Genomic DNA, 12,681 nt, shown 5'->3' with positions numbered 1-12,681 from the left:
TTATTGATAAAAGTTACCTTGGAAAAAGATTGGAACCATTTCCATGTTTTATGACTCATATTGTGGTACTGAATTTCTGAGTTTCTCCATTGGGCCTGACAGCTTTTCCAGCTGGGACACTCACTAACTATCACCTTAATTGGCTGCACCTGATGTGCTTATCAAGGCTTCCTGGCATCACAGCATTTGGATATGGTTGTTGCTGCCACCTGAGGGATGGAATGTGGAAGTGTATCCTGGTAGAGCGTGTTGACTAACTGTATGATAAGACTAACCCCCCCCCCCATAACACTATATAACACACATTTCTAACCAATACACTACTTATCCTTTGATCTATAAATGTGTAGCACAATAAGATACATTTGTTTTTACCACTTCAACACATATATTTTGGGGTTCCACCTCTATAAAAGTCATTCCAATTAGACTGGTTTGGATTTCTCCCTATCAATAAAAAACAATATGGTGCAGAGCGTTCGACTTGGCGCCGCTAAAACCATTGACAACTGCGTGCCATTTTCAATATCATCACCTCTTGAAAAGCATAGTCAGAACTACACATTTCTGATGATTCCATATGTATCTCTATCATCAGAGTTATACAGCAAGTAACTGCATGTTTTTTATGATCAGTAAACATCAATTGATCATGTATTTTCATATATACGTAAGGGTAGTTATCCATTTGGCATGTAGCTAGCTTGCTAAGCAAACAAGGTGTAATTTAGCATGCTTCATCAGGATTTAGGCTTTTGGAAAGAGCATGACATCGGCAAGTCTTCGTCCTGGTAAAGTTGTCAGTCAGACTTCTGTCATCACAACAGATGGCAAAGCCACCAGTGTCTTTTCCTATGAGATGATGCACAAATACTTTTAAGACTTCATGGGGTTTTATTTGAATGCTACCACCCACTGGCATGGCATGCCCATAAACGTGACACCTGCCCTGTACCTAAGCCAAAGGAAGACACAGGTCTTCCCCAAGTTGGATCGCACGGAGCGCCTGCTTCTTCTGATCTGAAGAAACACAAACGCACATCACAAGTCCACTTCAGGTTTCCTTCACCGACTCAACAGCACAACCCAACCTGAAACCACCCATGGATCAGCCAAAGCGCCTGCTTCCACCCTATTAAAAAATCTCAATCCCACTGCACCAAACATACCTTTATCATACCCATGCCCACCTCCTCATGCCTTTTGCACACAATGTATATAGACTCTCTTTTTTTTCTACTGTGTTATTGACTTGTTAATTGTTTACTCCATGTGTAACTCTGTGTTGTCTGTTCACACTGCTATGCTTTATCTTGGCCAGGTCGCAGTTGCAAATGAGAACTTGTTCTCAACTAGCCTACCTGGTTAAATAAAGGTGAAATAAAAAATATATATTTAAAAAAATGCAAGGCTCGGGATCCGAGCTCAGGCCCTGAAGCAAGGATATGCATATTCTTGGTACCATTTGAAAGGAAACACTTTGAAGTTTGTGGAAATGTGAAAGGAATGTAGAAGAATATAACACAATAGATCTGGTAAAAGATAATACAAAGAAAAAAAAAATCATTCCTTTGTATTTTTTTGTACCATCATCTTTGAAATGCAAGGGAAAGGCCATAATGTATTATTCCAGCCCAGGTGCAATTTAGATTTTGGCCAATAGATGGCAGCAGTGTATGTGCAACGGTTTAGACTGATCCAATGAACCATTGCATTTCCGTTCAACATTTTGTATCAAGACTGCCCAAATGTGCCTAAATTGTTTAGTAATAACTTGTTCAAAATTGTGCACTCTCCTCAAACAATATCATGGTATTATTTCACTGTAATAGCTACTGTAAATTAGATAGTGCAGTTAGATTAACAAGAATTTAAGCTTTCTGCCAATATCTGATATGTCTATGGCCTGGGAAATGTTCTTGATACTGCAACCTCATGCTAATCGCATGAGCTCAACCGTCCCGTGGAAGGGACACCAATCCCAAAGAAGTTTGTTATTTTTTTATTTTTTTGTGTGAATTTTACCCCTTTTTTCACCCCAATTTCATAGTATCCAATTGTTTTTAGTAGTTACTATCTTTTCTCATCGCTACAACTCCCGTACGGGCTCGGGAGAGACGAAGGTCGAGATTCATGCGTCCCCCGAAACACAACCCAACCAAGCCGCACTGCTTCAACTCCCGTATGGGCTCGGGAGAGACGAAGGTCGAGAGTCATGCGTCCTCCGAAACACAACCCAACCAAGGTTGCAGCCGGCCGCGCCCGGGAGCTCCATGGGGCAATGCACAATTGGCCTAGCGTCCGCGGCTTGGTTGGGTTGTGTTTCGGAGGACGCATGACTCTCGACATTCGTCTCTCCCGAGCCCGTACGGGAGTTGAAGCAGTGCGGATACTGTGAGATTTCAAGATTTTGGTTGTTTCTCTACTTACCTAGAGTCAGACAAACTCATTCCATGGAGGGCCGAGTGACTGCAGGTTTTCGCTCCTCCCTTATAGACTGGTTAGCTGACAACTTTACAAAAACGATGAGCATGGTTCAATGGGGGCGTGACGTCCGTGTGCTGTTATGATTCAGGATCAGAGAGAACGATAGAGGCCTCTAGTGGCCATAAGGCTGTATCACAAACTTATTGGCTGATCCTTCCTGGTGACCCTGTTGGAACCATGTCCAACTTGGTCATCAGGAGGGATCAGCCAATCGTGAAGAAGAAAATTGAAAATTTTAAAATGGAGATAGCCTCAATGGCGCTTCCCATGCTGTAACAGATGATGAGGCCTCTTTCCAGCTCTATGTTCTTGATGGCCAGATAGCTAGCAACAATGACAAGAGGCTGCCATGTGGGGAATCGTTGGTGGCTCGTTTCAGCTAGTTTTATCTTGTTATTGATACCATGTCTTGTTTTGAGGTGTTTGACTGATCTCACGTCTATGCTAATATGGCTAAAATTAGTTAGCTAGCTAACCAACAACTGTAACGATGTATTTGAGAGACCATAAGTGCTCAATGTGCAAATGTATTTATGCTTTTGAATAACTATTGGAGACTAAATATAGTTTACATGTTATCAACAATCGAAGCCAACCCTGTCTGTTTTGCCCCATAGTTGCGCACACCAGTGGAGGCTGCTGAGGGGCGGACAGCTCATAATAATGTCTGGAACGGCGCAAATGGAATGGCATCAAACACATGGAAAACATGTGTTGGATGTATTTGATCCCATTCCACAAATTCCGCTCCAGCCATTACCACGAGGCCATCCACCCCAATTAAAGTGCCACCAATCTCCTGTGGCACACATGTCGGTTTTTGTTGCTAAACAACCAACCCGTCGATACTTGATTGATGAATTGAGGTCACTGATTAGTAAGGAACCCCCTCACAAGGTTGTCTAGGTCTTAATTGAAAAGACAAAACAAAACCAGCAGACACTAGCGCCTTGTCCATGGAAGGAGTTTGACACCCTTGGGTTAGTTAGAATGTCTATTTCTCTGCTTTGAGATGAGCTGGCTACTGTTCCCAGGAGACTTCCAGTAATTGTGCTAAGCTAACAATATGCAGATTTCAACTGTCTCCAAGCTACACACAGAGACATGCAAATGGTATCCATGAGTTAGTCTGACGGCATTGGAGTTAGAAGTTTCGCTCACAGACAGAGTGACAACAAAGGAGAACAAGGAGAAGCAGAGACAGAGCGACAGCAGAGATAAATAGCACAACAGGGAGGAAACAGAGTTTTTACATGTATTTGTCTTAAACATGAGCTGGTTAAAAAGAGCTGTTAAAAATCATGTTTAGCCAATCATTAGGTAGAGTAAAAGTTGAGGAACACTGCACTATAGTGTACTATCTATGTTAATGCCCCGGGCTGAATCTTTGTCCCAGTCTGTCCCTGGACGTAATTAAGCACTTGTGTAATGAGAAGGATTCTGTGTTTTCCCAAGCAAAAAACGTTTTATTTGCATTTCCAATGAAAAGATATGTATGTTGTTTCTGGACTATCCACCATGCTTCCTGATTGACAATATGCCCGAGCGGAGCAGATTACTGTTCGATTTTAGAAGGGCGCTTCTCCCTCACCGCTTTTGCCCTTTCTCGTCATGGGCCATAGACCGGTGCTCTGCAGCTCAGCATAATGGAAGCCGCCCAGTGGTAAACGGCCTGAGTGGGACATCTTCATTAATCCACCATCTTTGATGCTCTTCCACCCGGAAATAAGCAGCATTTTTAAAGATGGCGGAGCAAGGGCCAATGGCGATAGCTATGCGGCTAAGAAATCAACTCCAGTCCGTATATAAGCTCGACCCTTTACGAAATGAGGTAGGTAGCAATTAGTTTCGGACTCTATAGACGCGACAAGACCAGTAAGAATGGTTGAAGTTAAATAGAGCTGAATCTAGCTACATAACTACGACGAGGAAAAGCAGCAATGCGAGCGCTTCCTCCTGTCACCAAAGTGATGGAGAGAGAGCTGCCTACGTGTGCGCAGGCGTGTGTGGAAGAGTCTACCCGTGTTTTCTGGGCAGTTACTGCAAGGTCCTTCGTGCAAATGTGTACCGTTAACTCCCCGGTTTTACACCTGTAACTGTCTACATTATTAGTTAAAAGACGCATTTGCGTTTTGGATAAATGGAAATTCGTTTATAGGTAGCTAGCTAATTGTGTTTACTAGGCTAGCTAGCTTCTGGTGACGGACTTATCGAACCTTGCTTGTAAAATGACTCATATTTGTCTTACCTGTGTCCTTTATTTGCAATTCCATGTGTAGCGTACTGGGTTGCTAGCGATAACTTACAAATAAAGATGTATAGATTCTACACTGTTATTATTGACATTGTGTTAGCTTACGTTAGCATAATAGATACTCTGCTACAGTGTTGCAGCCACCTGACACGCCAACCTGCCTGTGTGTGTGTGTGTGTATTGGTTACATACTACACAAATTTTGCAGATGTTATCGCAGGTCCAGCGAAATGCTTATGTTTCTCGCTCCAACAGTTCAGTAAGAACTAACAGTGCGAAACAAAACAAACAAATCCCCAAAGTGAGAAATATCAACCTTGTGGAAAAGAGCAATCATCATATTGTTATTCGAATGAACTCATCAGCCTGTCTTCTCTAGAATGTAAACATTCTAGCTCGTTTTTGACATTAATGTAATACATTGTTGCTGCTCAGAAAATAATTCAAGAAAATGAAGGTATACTTTCTACTCGAGATTTCAATAGCAACGTTATTATTGTTGAAGGAGGAAGTCAAGTTGAAGATCAAAGACCTGAACGAGCACATAGTGTGCTATCTCTGTGCTGGATACTTCATCGATGCCACAACTATTACAGAGTGTCTGCATACATGTAAGTGGGCCCAGCCTGTGTTTTCAATGTTTTGGCTTCTTGCCCTCTGAGAAATGGGCAAACTGTTATAGACATGTGTATAAACCCTGGATTGCTGATGCCTTGTTGGCACTCTCCAGAAGAAGTTGTCCTGCATAGGAATGAATGGAATTCTACAGTATTTACATTAATTGTTTCAAGGACAAGATTACATTTATTTAAAGGGATACTTCTGGATGTTATTTACTTCCCCAGAGTCCAATGAACTTGTGGATACCATTTTGATGTCTCTGTGTCCAGTATGAAGGAAGTTGGAGGTATTTTTGCATGCCAATGCTACCTAGCCTCAGCCATTGCGCTAAAGATACCCATAGACTTCCAGCCGTTACCGCAACTACTTCTAACATCGTTCATACTGGACCCTGAGACATACAAATGGTATCCAATCCCAAACTATCCTGTGAAGTATTATTTGTTGTAGTTGGGACAGTAACATTAGAACTTTACAAAAAGTATACTTTAAGGATGGCTCACGTAAGTATGGATTAATTAAGGTGTCTGTAATATAATAAATGTAAACATTAACAATTGCATTTCTATAGAATCCAAAATATTTTTTTTACAATGGTGAGGGAGTGCCAAGATGGAGGTGCAGTGGCTTCATAACAGCGCCCAATGTCAGTCATCTAGTATAAGTATATATATATATATATATCTCTCATTGGTCCTAGCCTACTTATTGCCTGTGAATGCATAGTTGTATAGTACATTTTAATGTTATTATTAAATAACATTAATGGCTAATGTCTCTTCTGCTTCTATTTCAGTCTGTAAAAGTTGCATTGTGAAATACCTCCAAACCAGCAAGTATTGTCCAATGTGCAACATAAAGATCCACGAAACACAGCCTTTATTGAACCTGAAATTGGATAGAGTAATGCAAGACATTGTCTACAAACTGGTTCCAGGACTTCAAGAAAGTAAGTAGGCTAATACTTGTTCTCATTTTTGTTACATAGTACTTTAGTATTGGTTTTGTTGTTACACAAGTCGAATAAAGAACAGTCGCTATTTATCCTGTGTACTTTGGAGAGAAAATAGCTCTCAACTCCTAATTGGAACAGCGTTAGTTAAACTTCAGGAGGAAGCAGCATTGCATTGTTAGCCATTTAGCATGGGTTGGTTTTTGTATGTGAACGTCCTTTATTTTCTGTTCTTTGTAAACAGGTGAGGACAAGCGAATTAAAGAATTCTATCAGTCGCGTGGGCTTGAGAGAGTTGTCCAACCCTCTGGAGAAGGTAAGCCTTTACAGGGAAAAGAAAACAACCTAATTCCACGTTTTGTGAATGTACAGCTTTTCCCCCAATGTCATGATATGTTATTAGTTTGAAATGGTATCTGTGTGTGTCACCCCTAGACTCCATACCAGATGCTACAGGATTACCTTTCACCACCTTTGACCATTCCAAGGCCCACTTTTACAGATACGACGAGCAGGTCTCGCTTTGTCTAGAGAGGCAAAGGTAAGCTTTCGTGTCATGCCTTGACAAAACTATTCGCAGACCACTGGACTGTAAACAAATTATATTTCAAGTGGTGGATTATCACTGTTAGACATAAGTGTCGAAGTTCAGTCTTTTGGTTCTATATCCCCAATCAGTGTTTCCTCTAGCTGGCAATTGACATATTTTGTCCATTTTAAAAATACATAAAAGCCAACAATTTAAAAACATTGGTAACCAAGAATATATCCTAATGAAAAATAAATATCCTCTAAAAATCACATTTGCTCTGCATGAAAATTGGTTCAGGTTGTCTTTCAATTGCATCTCTTTACTCTGCCCTTCTCTTCTGCCGGTCTGTCTCTCACTCTGCTCACACACACAAACTTGCAACATTGCATGAACTGGTACTGGCCTGTCCATGACAGGGGGAGAAGTATTCATATATTTTATGACATTTTGCTAGATTTATCTCCCTAAAATCTCCCTAATAAAATAAAAATAATTTACAGAAATGTACAGTCCACCAAGGAGGAGTATTTAGATAAAGTAATCTTGCTTCCTCTAATCTAATGTCTGGTCAAGTAGCCAGCTAAATGTTAAACTAGTGCAAATCACGCTAGCTGGTTGGCTACTGTAGCAAGGATGGAGGCACAAACAAGTGGGAAAATGAAGTGACACTTAAACCGAGCATATTGACAAGCATAGCCATGGGATTTTGGGTGCACCCCCTGAAAAATGAGTTTTTTGTTTGTATTTTTTCTCTCACAAAAGTAGTTCTCAGGGCCTTTACTAGTCTTGTATTAGCGGACCAATGTAGCACAGGTTTAATTTAAAAAAATGATGAGCAGCAGAGGGAGACATTGCGCAAGGATCCAATGTTCACTTTGTAGACTATTATACTTCCTCCTTGCATAGCTCAATAATCATTGTCACTTCCATATTGACAGTGGGCACTCCTAAAAGAAAATCCTTAGCTTACACATTGGTTGCATTCAGATGGGTTTCTATTACAAAATGCCCCTTAAAATCCCTGTGTGTGTTATGCTTAATCATGTATTCTCTCATCCCTGCAGTTTATCTCTGTCTGGAAAAAAAGATAAGACAAAACTGACTCTTCAGGTGGGTAATGGACCTGCACCCTACCACCAGAGGTCTCTGTTGGTTTAATGTGTAGTGTTCTGTTTGGATTGAGATGAAAAACAGAGGTCTCCATAAACAATACTTCTGTTAAGTGTCAATTGCGGATGCAATTATGTTTAATTTGAGTGTGTCTGTCAGTCCTTACTAGAATTGCCCTCAAATGTTTTGGTATTTCTCTTTATTTATGTAATAATTTGGATTCTTACGTGTGTTGAAGAGCAGAATCAGAGTTGTAGTAATGTTGTGGAAATGTTTCTCTGCCTCGTCTCTGCAGCAGAAGTTTGTGCGCTGCTCGGTCCGAGCCGAGGTGAGACACCTGCGTAAAGTGCTGTGTCATCGACTGAATGTGGAGAAGCACCAGGTCAGTCTACCCTCTAGCAAGACTACATTTTAAGCACATTTAAGTGAGCCATTTCAGCCCCATGTGCAGTGTGCACTTTTTGTAAACACTCAAACACAGGAACCACATCCTATGATTCCAAAAAATATATATATTTTAGCCTGTTAGAGAACTGAACAAAGTTGCAACATTAGATTTTCTGAGTGCTTTGAATATTATACACAAGTTTAGCACATTTTGTGTCAGCTTGTGAATGTTTCAGAGAATTGAGTGCCATTGTACAGTTCACCCAGGACCAGTTATGTTTTGTCCTCTATGTGTGGTCTCCATTGCTCCACAGGTCCAGATGTTTTTCAATAATGAGTTCCTTCCAGATCACATGACCATGAAACGGCTGTGGCTCTCTCACTGGTTTGGCAAGGTACAGTGCTCTCAAGTTTAGCCAACAATTTTCATACTGAATTCCTTTACACTTGAACCAGCTTTTCCCATTTGGACAGTCGTTTAGAAAAAACCTACTGTGGGAGGAACAGGATTGTCTCAGATTTAATGAAATAATATTCCATATCAATTTTCTGTAGTGACTTCAAATTATGCAATATCTATGGCAATTTTACTCAAACATTCTCTAGCACAATAAGTTATTTTGTTACTTAGCAAACTGTAGGCCCTATTCAATCAAGTAGTTTGTGTTTGCGGGATAAGAGAACAAATAATCTCACGTAATAATGACAAACATACAAGAGTGCATATTTAAATTATCATGCTGACACTTGATTCATTTCTCACTACGCTTTCCGTAGTAAATCCAAATATGCTTAACGCAATAACTTTTTTTTTAAATCCCTCAAATCTTGTCATCGGGTTATAATTGATTTGGGAGTTTCTTCAGAATTGTGTTAGTTTGATTTAATGTTTATGTGCGATCAATTTAGTCGTAATTAATTGGGTATTTTTATTCCAGGCTCAGCCGTTGGTCCTTCACTACACGATCAAGGACAAAAGGACAAGATAGGATTTTTCCCCCCCCTTTCTAATGACCTCAGCAGCTGTATATATTTTGTTTAATATATAGTATATTTTAATAGTGTTTGTGTACATATGTGTATTTTCCTCTTTGTATTTTCTTAAAAATAAATAGTGGAAAATAGTGGACAAATGTGCAGAGTTCTTTATGATAATTTCTGGATATTTGCACTGCACTTACAACAGAAGCTGTATTCAATTATGGGAAACCATCAAGCCAACATCAAAATGGAATGAAAGAATGGATGCAACCATCAATGAACCAAGCAGTAATATCTCAATTCATTTTGAAAAGCTACTAATCTTGGTAGTTATGTAAGATAAAACATAGCATAATAGCATTGATGCTTTAGTAATGAATATAATTTGAGGAGCAGAAGTATGTACACAGTGCTTTATAGGCCAGAAGATTAACTGTACAAAAATTGTAATCTACAGTGCATTTGGAAAGTATTCAGGCCCCTTGACTTTTTCCACATACTGTTACATTACAGCCTTATTCTAAAATGTATTCAATATTTTTTTCCCCCTCATCAATCTACACACAACCCCATAATGACAAAGCAAAAACAGGTTTAGACATTTTTGCAAATATATTCAAAATAACCTTTATTTACATAACTATTCAGACATGTTGCTTTGAGACACAATTGAGTTCCGGTGCATCCTGTTTCCATTGATCATCCTTGATATGTTTCTACAACTTGGACTCCACTTGTGGTAAATTCAATTGATTGGACATGACTTGGAAAGGCACACACCTCTCTATATAAGGCCCAACAGTTGACAGTGCATGTCAGTGCAAAAACCAAGCCATGAGGTCGAAGGAATTGTCTGAGGAGCTCCGAGACAGGATTGCGTCGAGGCACAGATCTGGGGAAGGGTACCAAAACATGTCTGCAGCATTCAAGGTCCCCAAGAACACAGTGGCCTCCATCATTCTTCATTGGAAGTTTGGAACCACCAAGACTCTTCCTAGAGCTGAGCAATCAGCTGAGAAGGGCCTTGGTCAGGGAGGCGACCAAGAACCTGATGGTCACTCTGACAGAGCTCTAGAGTTCCTCTGTGGAGATAGTTGTCCTTCTAGAAGGTTCTCCTATCTCTAGCACTCCACCAATAAGGCCTTTATGGTAGAGTGGCAAGGCATAGAAACCACTCTTCAGTAAAAGGTACATGATAGCCCACTTGAAGCTTGCCAAAAAGGTAACTAAAAGACTCTCAGACCATGACAAACAAGATTCTCTGGTCTGATGAAACCAACTCTGGCCTGAAGTTGAAGCGTCACGTCTGGAGGAAACCTGGCACCATCCCTATGATGAAGTATGGTTGTGGCAGCATCATGCTGTGGGGATGTTTTTCAGCGGCAGGGACTGGGTGACTAGTCAGGATGGAGGTAAAGATGAACGGAGCCAAGTACAGAGGGATCCTTGATGAAAACTTGCTCAGGACCTCAGACTGGGGCGAAGGTTCACCTTCCAACAGGACAACAACCCAAGCACACAGCCAAGACAATGCACGAGTGGTTTCGGAACAAGTTTCTGAATGTCCTTGAGTAGCCCAGTCAGAGCCAGACTTACAGACCTGGAAATAGTTGTGCAGCGACGCTCCCCTTCCAACCTGACAGAGCTTGAGAGGATCTGCAGAGAAGAATGGGAGAAACTCCACAAATACAGGTGTGCCAAGCTTGTAGTGTCATACCCAGGAAAACTTGAGGCTGTAATCGCTGCCAAAGGTGCTTCAAAGTGCTAAGTAAAGAGTCTGAATACTAATGTATTTAAATTAGTATTCAGGAAATGTATTTCAATTTGGAAATATTTCTAAAAACCTGTTTTTGCTTTGTCATTATGTGGTATTGTTGTGTGAGGGTGATTTTAAGCAATTAGAATAAGCCGTTAACGTAACAAAATGTGGAAAAAGTCAAGGGTTTTGAATACTTCCCGAATGCACTGTATAAGTTGATAACAAATACTGTTGAAGTTAACATACACCTAAGCCAAATACATTTAAACTCAGTTTCACAATTCCTGACATTTAATCCGAGTAAAAATTCCCTGTCTTAGGTCAGTTAGGATCACCACTTTATTTTAAGAATGTGAAATAATAGTAGAGAAGGATTTATTTCAGCTTTTATTTATTTCATCACATTCCCAGTGGGTCAGAACACTCAATTAGTATTCGGTAGCATTGCCTTTAAATTGTTTTACCTGGGTCAAACGTTTCGGGTAGCCTTCCACAAGCTTACCACAATAAGTTGGGTGAATTTTGGCCCATTCCACCTGACAGAGCTGGTGTAACTGAGTCAGGTTTGTAGGCCTCCTTGCTCGCACATGCTTTTTCAGTTCTGCCCACACATTTTCTATAGGATTGAGGTCAGGGCTTTGTGATGGTCACTCCAATACCTTGATTTTGTTCTCCTTAAGCCATTTTGCCACAACTTTGGAAGTATGCTTGGGGTCATTGTCCATTTGGAAGACCCATTTGCGAAGAAACTAACTTCCTGACTGATGTCTTGAGATGTTGCTTCAATATATCCACATCATTTTCCTCCCTCATGATGTCATCTATATTGTGAAGTGCACCAGTCCCCCCTGCTGCAAAGCACCCCCACAACATGATGCTCCACCCCCGTGCTTCACGGTTGGGATGGTGATTTTTCGCATTGCATGTCTCCCCCTTTTTCCTCCAAACATAACGATGGTCATTATGGCCAAATAGTTCTATTTTTGTTTCATCAGACCAGAGGACATTTCTCTAAATAGTACGATCTTTTTCCCCATGTGCATTTGCAAACCGTAGTCTGGCTTTTTTTAATGGCGGTTTATGAGCAGTGGCGTCTTCCTTGCTGAGGGGCCTTTCGGGTTATGTCGATACAGGACTTGCTTTACTGTGGATATAGATACTTTTTTACCTTTATCCTCCAGCATCTTCACAAGGTCCTTTGCTGTTGTTCTGGGATTGATTTGCGTACTATTGTTTGTACAGATGAACGTGGTACCTTCAGGCCTTTGGAAATTGCTCCCAAGGATGAACCAGACTTGGACGTCTACGATTGTTTTTCTGAGGACTTGGCTGATTTCTTTTGATTTCCCCATGATGTCAAGCAAAGAGGCATTGAGTTTGAAGGTAGGTCTTGAAATACATCCACAGGTACACCTCCGATTGACTCAAATTATGTCAATTAGCCTGTCATAAGCTTCTAAAGCCATGACATAATTTTCTGGAGTTTTCCAAGCTGTTTAAAGGCACAGTGAACTTAGTGTATGTAAACTTCTGACCCACTGGAATTGTGATACAGTGAATTATAAGTGAAATAATCTCTAAACAATTGTTGCAAAATT

At 40.6% G+C, this 12,681-nt stretch overlaps 1 protein-coding gene across 3 annotated transcripts; it reads left to right on the top strand.

Annotated features, from left to right (window-relative positions):
- The first annotated feature begins 4,086 nt into the window (after positions 1 to 4,086).
- Positions 4,087 to 9,454, top strand: LOC112256307 (polycomb group RING finger protein 1). 3 transcript variants are annotated; one of them, XM_042325648.1, is made up of 9 exons: positions 4,087 to 4,318; positions 5,244 to 5,352; positions 6,159 to 6,311; positions 6,559 to 6,630; positions 6,750 to 6,855; positions 7,911 to 7,956; positions 8,255 to 8,338; positions 8,658 to 8,738; positions 9,282 to 9,454. In XM_042325648.1, the coding sequence occupies exons 1-9, from the start codon at positions 4,232 to 4,234 to the stop codon at positions 9,330 to 9,332; spliced, it is 789 nt and encodes a 262-aa protein (XP_042181582.1). In that variant the 5' UTR covers positions 4,087 to 4,231; the 3' UTR covers positions 9,333 to 9,454. The 3 variants fall into 3 exon arrangements, with proteins under 3 accessions (XP_042181582.1, XP_042181581.1, XP_024285231.1); XM_042325647.1 differs by having other exon boundaries at positions 4,093 to 4,318; positions 8,252 to 8,338; positions 9,282 to 9,453; XM_024429463.2 differs by having other exon boundaries at positions 4,101 to 4,318; positions 5,247 to 5,352; positions 8,252 to 8,338; positions 9,282 to 9,451.
- The last annotated feature ends 3,227 nt before the right edge of the window (positions 9,455 to 12,681 follow it).

The sequence above is a fragment of the Oncorhynchus tshawytscha genome, linkage group LG08 (assembly GCF_018296145.1).
Source record: "Oncorhynchus tshawytscha isolate Ot180627B linkage group LG08, Otsh_v2.0, whole genome shotgun sequence".
Taxonomy (NCBI): Eukaryota; Metazoa; Chordata; class Actinopteri; order Salmoniformes; family Salmonidae; genus Oncorhynchus; species Oncorhynchus tshawytscha.
The sequence above is the reverse complement of the archived record's forward strand: the minus strand, read 5'-3'. Positions and strand labels throughout refer to the sequence as shown.

Coding starts and splice junctions, on each gene's coding strand:
- LOC112256307 (XM_042325647.1), top strand. CDS start 4,232: ATGGCGGAGCAAGGGCCAATGGCGATAGCTATGCGGCTAAGAAATCAA. Junction 6,631..6,749: donor TGTCCAACCCTCTGGAGAAG/GTAAGCCTTTAC, acceptor TGTCACCCCTAG/ACTCCATACCAGATGCTACA. Junction 6,856..7,910: donor CTTTGTCTAGAGAGGCAAAG/GTAAGCTTTCGT, acceptor TCATCCCTGCAG/TTTATCTCTGTCTGGAAAAA.